Raw genomic sequence first — 12,830 nt, 5'->3', positions numbered from 1 at the left:
GATAATTCACAAAACCTATTAGGTTACATACATATCATTTAGTCAATGAAAATATTACATTTGAGCTGAATTAATATCAAAAAAATAAAATTATCATTAGAAATACTCTCCCAATACAAATATGAGAAACAAAATTTTTGCCTTGAGTACATCAGATCAACTACTAGTACTTTATCGTACGGTGAAGGGAAAATGATGCAAGTTAGAAATAACTGCACGTTAATATTCAATTATTAATAAACTAGTCAATTTTTTCACAGATTAAGCTCACAGTTCTTCATATAATTTCAGGTGTGAAAATTTAAAAGCTCATGCTAGCACATTATGGAAGTATCACTACTATTCTACAGCTACATCATTTATTTGCTCTACTACTGTGAACTAACACAGTTCCAAATTCATGTAATTCTAAAGTCAAAAGCAATTTAAGTGCTTGTGATGCCATGCTCACTACGTGGCAAACATCCACAGTGGTCTATGGGCAATTGTACTCTCTGCTTTTATATGGCAGCAGAATAAGCTAATGTCTTACAATGAATTGTATTCAAGATCCAAGGGACGTAACGGGGCAGAGCAGAACTTAGTGCATTGCAGTTCATGAATCTGCAACTAAATTGATTAAGCAAGACTACTTTTTTCTGCCTTTAATACTACATCCTTCAACAGCAAACAGTCTCTACAGCTTCTGATGAGCAGAAAAATAACATACATTAAATATGCGGACCTGTTTTTGAATTAAGACTCTATTTTTGCATGAGTAATTACAGACAAAATATTTCTTTCACATTTAATTTTGCAAAGAAGTTTCTATGGATGAGAATATGATACTAACTATGCAGATGATGTTCAGTTGTGTCAGTTTTTTCAATTCTTGCGACTCACTACAACTGCACTGATTTACTCTGAGAAGGAGTAGAAGTGTAAGTCATTCACATTCTCCTAAGTTTACAAGGATTCATTAACTAATTTAGTGAAGATGTTTTGAAACAAATAAAAAAAATCATAGTAAATAATAGTGATGATCTATTCCATACAGATCGATTTTCAGGAATTTTATAAATTTTAACCACTTAATTCCATAAAGAATGTTTCATAAAATTACTCATTTTAATTTTTTATTCCACCACTAATGCTATCATTCATTTCCTAGGTGTAAGTTCATGTGTATATTTTTAATTCTCCTTCACGTTTTAGAAGGCTGGTTATACAGGCAGCCCTTGATGGATATGCCAGTTTTTTGAAGGAATCACTGGTGAACAAAAAATTACTGCCTTAAACTCTCAGAAAGGATCTTTCAGAACGACTCACCAAGAATTCACTATGAAAAGAATGTAACAAGGCTGGTGGCACAATAGCTTAAGAAAATTATCAGAATCCCTTAGAGAAGATTCTTCTCATCAACTGTGATTGGGCGTTGCTAAAAGAGATTTTTCCGTGCAAGAAGTATACTGAATAACTTCAGCTTTGAGATTAAGGACCGACTAGAAACATTCATTCATACGAAGTATAAGGAGTGAAAATTAAAGTTTGTGGCAGAGCATGACAAAATTTTATTATCCATTTCTAAAACAGTAAAGGTAAGCAGGAATAACATCATGATTGATCAGCGACTACAAACAGAAAGTTTAGCTTGCATCAAATTGGAACGAATGTGCAAATGCCAGTAACATGAATAATTCCTATGAAAAATAAAATGATCTATAACATGCTAACTCCAAGCATGAGTTATTCACACATTCAAAATCACACCGACAAAAGAAAAGAAAACACCTGAAATTCTCTTTCCATTATAGTGAAGAAATTGAAGGCTGCATAAATAGATACAGTAAGAATTATTAATAAATTATGATGAAAATTAACTGAAACAGAATATCAAGGGTGCACCACTTAATCTATTTCCCTTTAGACAACATACTCTCGCCTGTCATAAAAATCATGCATAAAAGCCATCATTTCAGGAGCTTCCATATTATTAAGGTGAAATCTGACTTTTGTAAGAGTACATATGAAAACCATACAAAACATTTGGCAACATAAACTGCAACTTGCAAAAAGATACACAACTTAAAATATTGTCCATTTTTATCTGAAGGACACATTAAGCATGCAAAAACTTGAAGAAAACATTCCAAATAATATATAATTAATTTGGATTTGGTTGTGAAACAAATGTGTTTGATGATTTAATATTTTCCAAAATAAAAAAAAGCTGTATAATGTGTTGGGTTCCAGGGAGGAATCTAAAATAAGAAATTAAAGCTATTCATTTGAAACTCTCTTGTCAGGCCAGGTAAAAGGGATAATGACATAGTTTCATCAATTCATGTGAGGTTGACATCAACCATAAGGAAAAATACTGCATAGAGCAATACAATATGAAATAAATTACAAGTGTTAGAAAAAATCTCAAATCTATACATCCGAAAAGATTTTATTGAATCTTATGAATCCATGGATTAAATAGGATTTAAAGAAATCCTGAAATCCATGTTTCATCTCAATGGCAATAAGTCTGAAGATACCTATCAAGCATGTAAATATCTTATACATACTAGTGGATGCTAAATTAGGAAACTGTGATGGGATTTAATACCAGTCACAAGAAAAAGGAATAATTACTTGTTCCAAGCTCAGAACTAATTGATAAAACAGATGCATAGTGAAGAAACACAACCACCCTATATTTCTTTGTATATACATGAAAATCTGCCTCATGAAAGAACATTAAGGCTCTCAAATTTCCTTGTCTCCAGTGCACATCTTTTATGCAGTTCAAAGACTACTAATGATAAATTCCCCACTCATGAAGTATTTTTCTGCCCTCCTCCCCTATGGCATAAATCGCTGTATGCGAAAACTATACTGGATGGGTAAGTACGCTGTTTTAGATTTAGATATCACTGGCTCATATTAAGTCTCCATTTTGGAAATTTGAAGGTTACCAAAGTCCGAAATTCAAATTACTCCTTTCAGCTTACACAGTACTCTCATTATCACAAAGTTCATGGGAACAAAAATTTGGCAGTTTGTATTAATGCATTTTATAAGAACATTTCTTTACAGAAATATTGAATACACGAGAAGAATATTTTATGGAATAGTCATGAAATACCTCATAAAATTATATGATTTCAGGGTTAAAGCAATATATTTGTTCCATTACACAGACACTATAATGCCTGCTTCATTCAATAGTAAATAATGGTGAATATTCTGCTCGCTGAGAAGAAGTCAACACCGTAATGAAGATGAAAAGTGCACTCAGACAAGAGAAGAAGCAGGGAGACTGGATTTCTGCAGTAAGCCTACTATTGGTATTTCTTTTGATGATTTTATGCAGCTAGCATCTAACAGTTTCACAACTTATTAAAGAATGAGGAATAACTGGATCACTTGACAAGGAGTAAATTGATGGCGCTCTAGAAATTGATGGATCTGATTTTGCCAGTCATAATGATTTAAAGCACATTCAGCCAGATACTCATAACCATTGCTAAATAGCTACTGTCCCAACGAAAGTCCATTAGTCTTTAGGTTTATCCCAGATAGGTAATCAATTTTTCTTGCAATTTTACCGCAGTAACCATCAGGGGCTCTACATGATCACATGCACCAATTGAAAAATATTGTTCAGAAACTCTGTATCGGCAACTGCAATGGATAAGGATGGCAAAATCACAGGACGATATTTTGGATGGGCAACTGTTATCACCGTGATGGCAGTTGAATAAACTTCCAGCAAAGGGGGGGGATGGCAGCTGCACCCTGTTGCTCCCCCTTACTGTCCGTCCCAGTGTAGCTAAAAAAGCACACAAGCAGCCAAAATAAGGAATTAAGTAACAGACCACTCTATTACCCTCTTTAAAAATTGAGGGTTTAAACAGGTATTATGGGAAGACCCAGACCCTCAAGAAATGTGTGTTCCTGCGGATCTTTCCCAAGCAGGAAGAGATTTTGCGTGAGTCATATTGGGAGAATGAGATGTGTGTAACCCATAAAGCTTCCTTAGTTATCACTGCTCCACATCTTTTCTAATACACTGGAAAAAAGGAAGACCCCCATTCTTAATTTCCTTAGAATAGTTTGCTCATCTCAGACCTGAGACACTTTCAATGCTGTCAAGATTTGCTCATCCAATGAGAACCCTCTAGCTTCAACCTAGCTGGTAATTGATTTTGAAAAACATACTTAGTTGCCCTGAAAATCATAAAATTATAGGGCATACTTCAAATCTTTGTGATTAATAGTACAGTGGCCATTTTAGATATCATAGAGTGCGCACCTAACTAAATTTTTTAAAAACATTTGGATTGCGACTTAAATTCATCATTTTGTAGCATCAAAAATTTTTTAATATAATTTATTTTACCACATGTTAACACAATCCTTCTGTAGGAACCATGACTTTACTTCGTAAAAAAATTGTAAAATGATGTTTGTATTAACAAAAGTCAACTATTTTAGTCTTCCATGGCTTCACTGGTGAAAAATACTAATTTAAAGAATTCCCCTTGTTTTTTGCAGATCCTACTGTATTCTTTGAGACAGAATTCAAAGTGGTCCATTACACATAATTTAGAGATTTTTGAGAATAGTTTTCAAACTTGAATTTGCTTCAATATTCTTCAAATAATATGGGGATTGTTAGGAAAAATCTGATATCTTCTTCAATCACAGCAAAATATCTACTACTTACTATAAAACTCATCCCTTGCTCAAGCTTGTGCTTCAAACAAAATATTTGTGATAATTAACTGTAAAGGGGCTAATATATATTCACTCCAAAAGCACTCTGGTTTCTCACAAGACTGTAAAAGCAACAATTAAACTGCGAGAATTACAGAATAAGGGAAAGGTCATTTGATGGAAGTGAATAAAATTCTTTGATACAAGGAATGATATGATGAAATGGCCTCTGTTAGGAAGCACAAAAAGAAACCTTACGAACTACCTTGTGTTAAAATACTTCACACATCAAAATGCAATTTATATAATGCAGCAATATTATGAAACTATAGCTCACTTCACTTTAAGAACACACATAGAAACCATCCATTGAGATTTTGAATACTAGCACAGGGAAGGGAATTCCCTCAAAAATAGATTCTGATATAAATAATTACACCAAATACAAAAATAGTTTAAAGAAAGCCTGAAGGCATAGTACACATAGGAAATTTTATGCTAAAAGTTAATTGTTTATCAACAAAATTCACAAAGCTAACGTGACAATTGATTACAATCACAAGGCATTTTTAAGATTCCTTTTTGCATCACAGTAGCAAAAACAAGTTGAATTTCATAACAGTTTATGGTAGATTTCAGTCTCTCAGATAACATGTCATGGATTCAGCATTTAATATAAAGTGTTTCTATATGAATAGACAGTTAAGGTCATTTGCACCTCTAAAATAGCTTAAGTAATAGTACTAGAAAATTATTTTTTTAGTAGAATTATGAAATCAGAAATGAGGATTTGGAGAATGATTTTGAGTGTAAAATATACGAGATTGTCATGATAATTAAAGACCCTCTGCCCTTACATTTACCAAGCGATCTCTAAGGTACATAGTTCGTGAGGTAAGATATTCATGGTAAGGAATTCAAAAGGCTACAAAATAAAACTCATGACGAAATGCATAATTTTAGCTCCTTTTATATAGATAACCAATCAAACACGATGTAACAAACTTGAAGGCAAAACATGGAGCAACCACATAATTACAAATTTACCTAAACTAAATCAGATGGTTTTATTTTTCAAGAATATAAATAAAAAGCAGGCAATTGTTTATCTTAGTAGTATTGATAAAAATTTTGCCTTTATTTTAGTCATAAATGATTCAAAAGAAATAATGATTTTTACAAATAAATAAAATGTGGTAAATAAGAGAAAAAATGAGCCTTTTTTGTACTTTATCCCTATACACTGAAATTTTGAACAGTGATTTAGACCGTTTCAATTGATGCAAATTTTAGGGCTCATCTTTGTGTAACTACCCTTGGCACTATCATCCAACTGATCAAGCAGTGGCAGAAGTACTAAACGGACGTAAATCAAAATCTAATTAAAAACACCCAATGACACAAGTCCCCTAAAGAGCAAGTGAAATTCAAAATTGAAGTGTACATTCACAAGGAACTGATTACTAATAGGCGATTATTATAATTCATTTATTTAAAAAATTTCCAGAACTATATCATGTAATTTTTAAAGAAATTGATTATGAATATAATTTATCTTCACACATTCTGGACTTCTTGTATTCTCAAATTATTTGAAAAAGTAAGCTGGTTCTACTTGATGAGTGGTTCGACTTGATGGTTCCACTTAAAGAGTGTTAAGGTAAGGTCATTATGCTCATTACTTCTCAGATGATTAATTTGAGAAAACTTGGTGAATGTAGAGACTTATTTGGCTATCAAAAAACTTCAAGGCAAAGACATTGTGCTAACTTAAATATTGGATAGAAATTCTTATAAATCTAGAAAGGAAATAAGTATCCTTGCAAGTTAGAGCACATGGGTCATTTCACCAAATTCCACAAACATAGGTCTCTTAGGGTCACAGGCTTTGATCAAAATGCGTACATATAAATCGAAATGGATAAAATGTAATGCTTTGCAAACATGAAATTTTCTCTTTAAGTTCAAGTGGAGCTTAACTAAGTTCAGGATGAGTTTCAGTAGCCATGTTACATTTCAATAAAGTCATTTATTTCATGCAATATTAGTGCACTGCACATTAAATTACATACATTTGTTTCCATACATGTATAGTCCTCCTTTGATCAGTTACTCCCTCCAATTTTTGTAAATTTATTTTTGTAAATTACCCCATAACGACAAATAACAAAAGGGTACTTCGTTTGGAGAGACAACAGCTTCCATTGGCTTGGCTCAAATTTTGAAAAAGAGTTGAAGACCAATCATTTCGTTCAATAAGACTTCTATTTCAAGTACAAACCTAGTAACATGTCACCACAACCTTAATAACCCACTACCATTATATACAAATACAGTGAAACCTCGATATAACGACAACCCACGGTGCACTAATAAACACTCGCTATAGCGAATTGTCGCTTTACCGGAGGTGGAGCAAATAATAGCCAATATACCTGTTGCGAACAGATATACAGGAACAGGAGTGGTGCGGCGACAGATAAACATCTATCCGATAAACGTAAGCATAAAGCGTTTTTTGCATCACTAAATTTCCTTACTCAAATAACGACTAACTATTCAAACAATTTATAAGCGCCGCACTGAATAAAAATCATGCATTGTTCAAAAAACAAAGCATTGTTTCGTCATCATTATATTTATCGAACGACAGTTTACCACATAAATTTGAGACTGAGCACTCCCAGGGTTCCCACTCTACCTGAACAATGAAATTCACGGCTTTTTCCAGGTTTTCACGGTTATTTTTCACGCTTTCACGGTTTTTTAAAAAGGTTTTCACGGTCTCAATTTTGCTAAATTCACGGTCCGTTAATAAGCCAACAATAAGAAAATCACTGGCCGTATATCAACAGAAAATTAACGTACGCGACAAACGCCGTGAATGTTAACGCCGCAATGAAAAGTGATATCTGTTATGACGTGATCTATCGTTTGCAAAATTCAGGGCCGACTAAAGGACCAGCCCAACCGCGCTCTTGCCCGGACGCCGAATACCCTTCGGACCTTCTTCCGTCCGGACACTCGAGGTCCTTTTTTAATTCCTCGCTGAGAGATTGTTTTTTGCGCACGTTGTTATTACTGCACAGTAACCGAATTTCCCCCACCCCAATATTTCTTATTTAACGGAAAATATTTTATTTAAATTGTTTATAGAATATAATAAATTGATTCTTTCTTATTCAGCGGAAAATATTTTATGAAAATTGTTAATAGAACATAATAAATCGAAAAACAATTTCATACACCGTATTAGCACGAATCTAAGACGAACACGATTCTAAGACTACCCTCCTTTTTTGGAACTCCACTAGGGGACAATTTTTCTTTATTAATAACGATACGATTATAAAATGAATGCGGAAAAACGATCAATGCTTAATTTTTTTGCTAGATTGCCTATGTCCCAGGAAACGCAGGATTTTGGCGAGTGATTAAGAAATTCATTAAAGGTTTCAAAACAATATTTTAGATAATAACAGGAATAGTAGTACTTTATCAAGACACATACGTCATATTGTTGATTCGACCCATATCTCTTTCAAAATTCTGAATGTTTGCTCTCCTCTCGGCATTTACACTGCTATTATGGATTTCAGTCAGATGTAAAAATTCTTATCCATCAAACACCATTTCCAGTACACGTATTCCCGAGAGCAATGTGCATGTTGTGCCTAAAACAACCGCATTCGCCGGTGCAGTGACTGGTTGTGAGATGGATCACGAAGGCCAAAAATAGTCAATTACTTGAATTGTTCCTGTCTAATGAATATATTTTTAATACAATTGAGGTAGCGTGTAAAGCGTGAACAATGTTGCGTTAATCGTCAGCGGCACGCCCACCTGGATCTTCGCCTTCATATCTCTACTTGTTTTCTCCAGGTAGCTCACTCTACCCCCACCCCTAACGTCATGTGCTAGCGGACAACCCAAGGCGCTCTGCAATATTCACGTGCATCTAGCCCGGATTCTTTTCTTCGTGTTCAATTATTTTCCATCCATCTCTTAAAGTTCTCAATAGTTTCTTCGTAGGGGCCATGGTCCGAAGACGAATAAAATTAAACTAGTGAAAATGAAACCTGACTTTATTAAACCAACATGGAAAACACTCGGTGGTTTGAAGTCCAGCCACCCTGGAAAGTAGGGAACCACTCGTACGAGGTGAAGTTCGGAACTGATGCTATCGCGTACGGGGGTACGCAGAGCACACTGCAGAGGGCGAAGCGTGACCATATGACTGCGCCATGAAATTTTTTACCCTAAAGATGCCCATTCTTTTCTAATTAGCGTAGCACCAGATAATCAGATGAATTCGGATTGTTAGTAGGGAGAAACAAAAATCCTGAGAAGATATCCCTTCGTCAGTAACTCTGACAAGTGAGACTACTAGAAGTAGTATAGCTCGTAAATTGATAACTGATAACAACCTGGTATCATGTTTACGGAACAAAATGCCGAATTAACTGCCGTAAGCTCAGCTACGAGGATATCGCGTTTTGCCAAAAATCACCATCGTATTTTTCCATCTATTTCCTTGCTTAAAATACGTCATGTGTGGTCTCGTTTTTTTTAACGTGCAAATTACTAACATTTCAATCTAATAAAAGCATAATATAGCAATTACTGAATATCATTGTTAGATACCTTTTGGGCTAATAGGTGATTCATGCAGCAGTTGACCTCCATAAACTGGGAACTTCGTAGCAGTTAGGCTGAAAAAGGTCAGCTGGTGAGAAGAGGGGGGAGCGCGAAACACGTTTCTATTGTTCTCGTGTAACTCGATATTTTTTTCGAAGCTAAGGTCTTCGTAATAAGATCCCTGCGCGAGTTGGGACCTGTTTTTATTTTGAAGAAGAGGAAAGCGTCAGAAGGGGGGAGGCGAATGGTGAATGGAGGGGGATAAAGGTTCTTGGGAAATGCGCTAATGTTACTTTCCCACGGCACTGAGCTTCTCCCAATTGTAGTTCCATCTCTTGGGGAGGATTCCAACTACGTGCTTGTCGTTATTAGCCATAAATGACACATTGTATTTATTTCGTCTCATTTTCGTCAAACGATGGATGCGGGAAAATTATGAGTCGGAACCGCAATCTTCAAACGATCAATGCGAGAAACGTTACTTCGGGGAACGATGGATGCAGGAAAAAATTACATTGTCTATAATGAACTTTATTTGGTACCAGAAACGGCGAACGATCAATGCGGGAACGATAGATCGAGGTTCCACAGTATAACTTTATTTTGAAAGCGGCAGTGTAATGACTTCTTTTCTCTGCTATCGTAATACTCTGAAACCAAACCTGAATCGATCTCTCTAATCAGAGGCAAATCATGTTCCCTTCTTACCATTGCTCTGGGAAAAATGGAACGACTATGTAGCATAATTAATCGTAGAGGGCGTAACTTGGTGGAAATCCATAATATCACGAATACAAGGATCAAGGAAATAGCAAAGTTCTTGATCCTTGTATTCGTGAGACTATGTAGCAGTTTATATCGCGACGGCATTGAGGCTTTAACGACACAAACAAACAGCATTACCTTAGATAGCACAAAGCGGAGGAACTGGATCACCACCGACAGTAAATAACTCCACACAAACTTTCCGGTTGCGACGTAAAACTGGCAAGTTCCAGGTCGACGCATGCGAAAATCGTGTAATGCTGTGTTGCCATAAGCGGAAATCTTCTCTCGTTTTCAGAGCCGCAATGCGCGAGAATTAGTAACGTCACGCCGAAAGCTCGCTGTCACCCGGTTCAAACGCAGGGAGCGTAGTGTCCACAGCGCATGGCAGGTTGTCAAGGCTAGCGGTCTTCCAGTCATAGGATTGAGGGTGTTGAATAAACGTTCAAATTTTTCGACACAAGGCCATCTAGATTTATTTTCGAAAGTGATCGCTGCAGCCAGTGGGAAGGCTAATTGGGTGGAAGGGGGACTAAGCAGTGACCGAGGCAGGGGAAACCAAGCCATTTGAGGAAAGTAAACAAGCTGATGAGAAGTGGTGTCATATTTCAGGAGGGGGAGAGAAAAGGCCTGCGCTGGAGAAAGATGTTTTTTTCTTCAGGCAACATTCGTTCCCACGCTTTTCTGACCCATGCGACCGCATGCGACGATGCTCGCCACAATGAATAGAAGTTTGCTAGCTACGAACGAAGATGAAAATTTCTGGGAAGGTATTATTATCATCAAGATTGAGAGATTTTTAAGGTTTTAAGACGAAATTCACGGCTATTTCCCGTTTTTTTCACGGTAGAGGAAATTCACGGCTAATTCACGGTTTTAAGGTTTTCACGGTTGAGAGGGAACCCTGACTCCATTAACTTCATTTCTAACAGATCGCTAGCAATTACAGAGGTTAAGGAGTCTTCATGAAAGTCTTCCGGCGGTGAAACCTTCGCTATGGCGAGAGCCAACACCGAAAGGGTCTCGTAAAAACGAATTTTTAACACGTTTATTATAGGGTCAATTGACGGTGTATCGGCTATCTCTCGTAATAGCGGGGGTGTCGCTATAGCCCCTACTCGCTTTAACGAGGTTCCACTGTATGCTATTTACGTACATTTTTCACACAAATTGCTATCTCAAATCATATGAATTCTTATATCTCGTACAATATTTATCTTAAAGCAATGGGTGGAGTATTGTGTAATTGTACAATCAATATTAAAGACAATACATTTAGCATAAGTTGGATTAATACATAAACTACTTTTGAAGTATCTACCTATGCTATTCTTTGGACGCATCTTATGTGTGCCAAATTAAACAATGCTATGTAAGAATAACTTCCAGCTTTTTTTCAGGTTGCAGGTCAGTTAAATTGTCAATCCAAATACAATAAAGGTAGAAAATATACCAAAATAACCATCATTATTCAAGGCGAATTCTGATCTAAATCTGAGACCCTATGAGACCATTGCCTATTGAATTGATGTAGAATGACCCATCATTAATTATTAAATAATTCTCCCAATCAAAGAGAAGATTTCTGCTAGAGAAATCTAAGTCTGCTTTTCACATTAACCTTCAAAATGGATTACAATAAACTTCAGAAAAAATAAATTCACTATGAAAAAGTGAGCCTATAAAATTTAAAATATATAATTCTTCATGTATCCTAGGGCTACAAAAATGGCAAATATGACAAATGCATCTTTTTGCAAGTTGTTTCACAGGTACGTACACTAATTTCTAAAAAACTTATTCTATTATCTGTTGTGATATACTACAGCACTTCAATAATCGCACATACACAAACTGACACAACATGTGAAAATGTGACAGTCTACAGAAAATTACAAGTAATCATTTGCAAACATACCTGTGGTTGTAACGTTTTAATTTTTGAAGGCCATATTTAGAATCTGCTGAGCCTTTTGAAACTGGAAGTGATTCTAAATTTGCCATGAGAAGGTTAATGGATGTTTTCAACTCTTCAATATACAAAGACTCCATTTCTTTCAACACAAATTTAGGCATCAACTTCCGGTTCTGAAAATTAAAGATTCAATTTGATATATAAATGCAAATCAACATGCAGACATCAATATGAAGACAACTCATTGAACATATTCATATGGCAATTGCCAATTTAAAGGGACACCAGTAGCAGGAAAATACATTCAGTAGGGATGAATTAGTTTGGTTCCACAGGTTCTCGAGTTTGGACCCAGAACTGATGCCAAAAAGAACCTGTACTGAAATAAATGGTGGGAAAACCATTCACTTCTTGAAAGTAAAGCTCCACCTACAATATGATCATGGTAAAGGCTTTTCAAAAAATAAAAAATGACTCACAGTTGAAGAACGTTAATATAGACATTTAAACTGTGGTACATATCCATTGAACTCAAGGTTTTCTAAAAATTTGTGAACCGGATTTTTATGTTGCCCTTACTATATATTTGCTGTATGAGACTTTAAAAACCTCCTCCACACACTCTCTGGCTTCCAAAGTCATCCATAAAAGAGAATCTTATTCTCAGAAACCAAATGAAGATGCTGGTAATTCTAAACAATGGCAACTTTAGGCTGTACTGCCTTATTTCACAAGCATGAGGCACTTATCAGCAGCACCAATGAGGGTGAGGGGAAGTTATATTGCTGACACACCATGATGATCAAAACTGACTCGCTATGCATTT

At 35.6% G+C, this 12,830-nt stretch overlaps 1 protein-coding gene across 1 annotated transcript in view; it reads right to left on the bottom strand.

Moving 5' to 3' along the window:
- LOC124171143 (calcium-dependent secretion activator) overlaps positions 1–12,830 on the bottom strand; it is a gene marked incomplete at its 5' end in the record, with an annotated part of 262,640 nt that overhangs the window by 100,514 nt on the left and 149,296 nt on the right. The window contains 2 exons of the mRNA XM_046550281.1: positions 3,713–3,799; positions 12,008–12,177. Of these exons, the coding sequence (XP_046406237.1) occupies positions 3,713–3,799; positions 12,008–12,177 (257 nt within the window). The remainder of the gene's footprint in view (positions 1–3,712; positions 3,800–12,007; positions 12,178–12,830) is intronic.

This window comes from Ischnura elegans, chromosome X, assembly GCF_921293095.1.
Source record: "Ischnura elegans chromosome X, ioIscEleg1.1, whole genome shotgun sequence".
Lineage (NCBI taxonomy): Eukaryota > Metazoa > Arthropoda > Insecta > Odonata > Coenagrionidae > Ischnura > Ischnura elegans.
The sequence above is the reverse complement of the archived record's forward strand: the minus strand, read 5'-3'. Positions and strand labels throughout refer to the sequence as shown.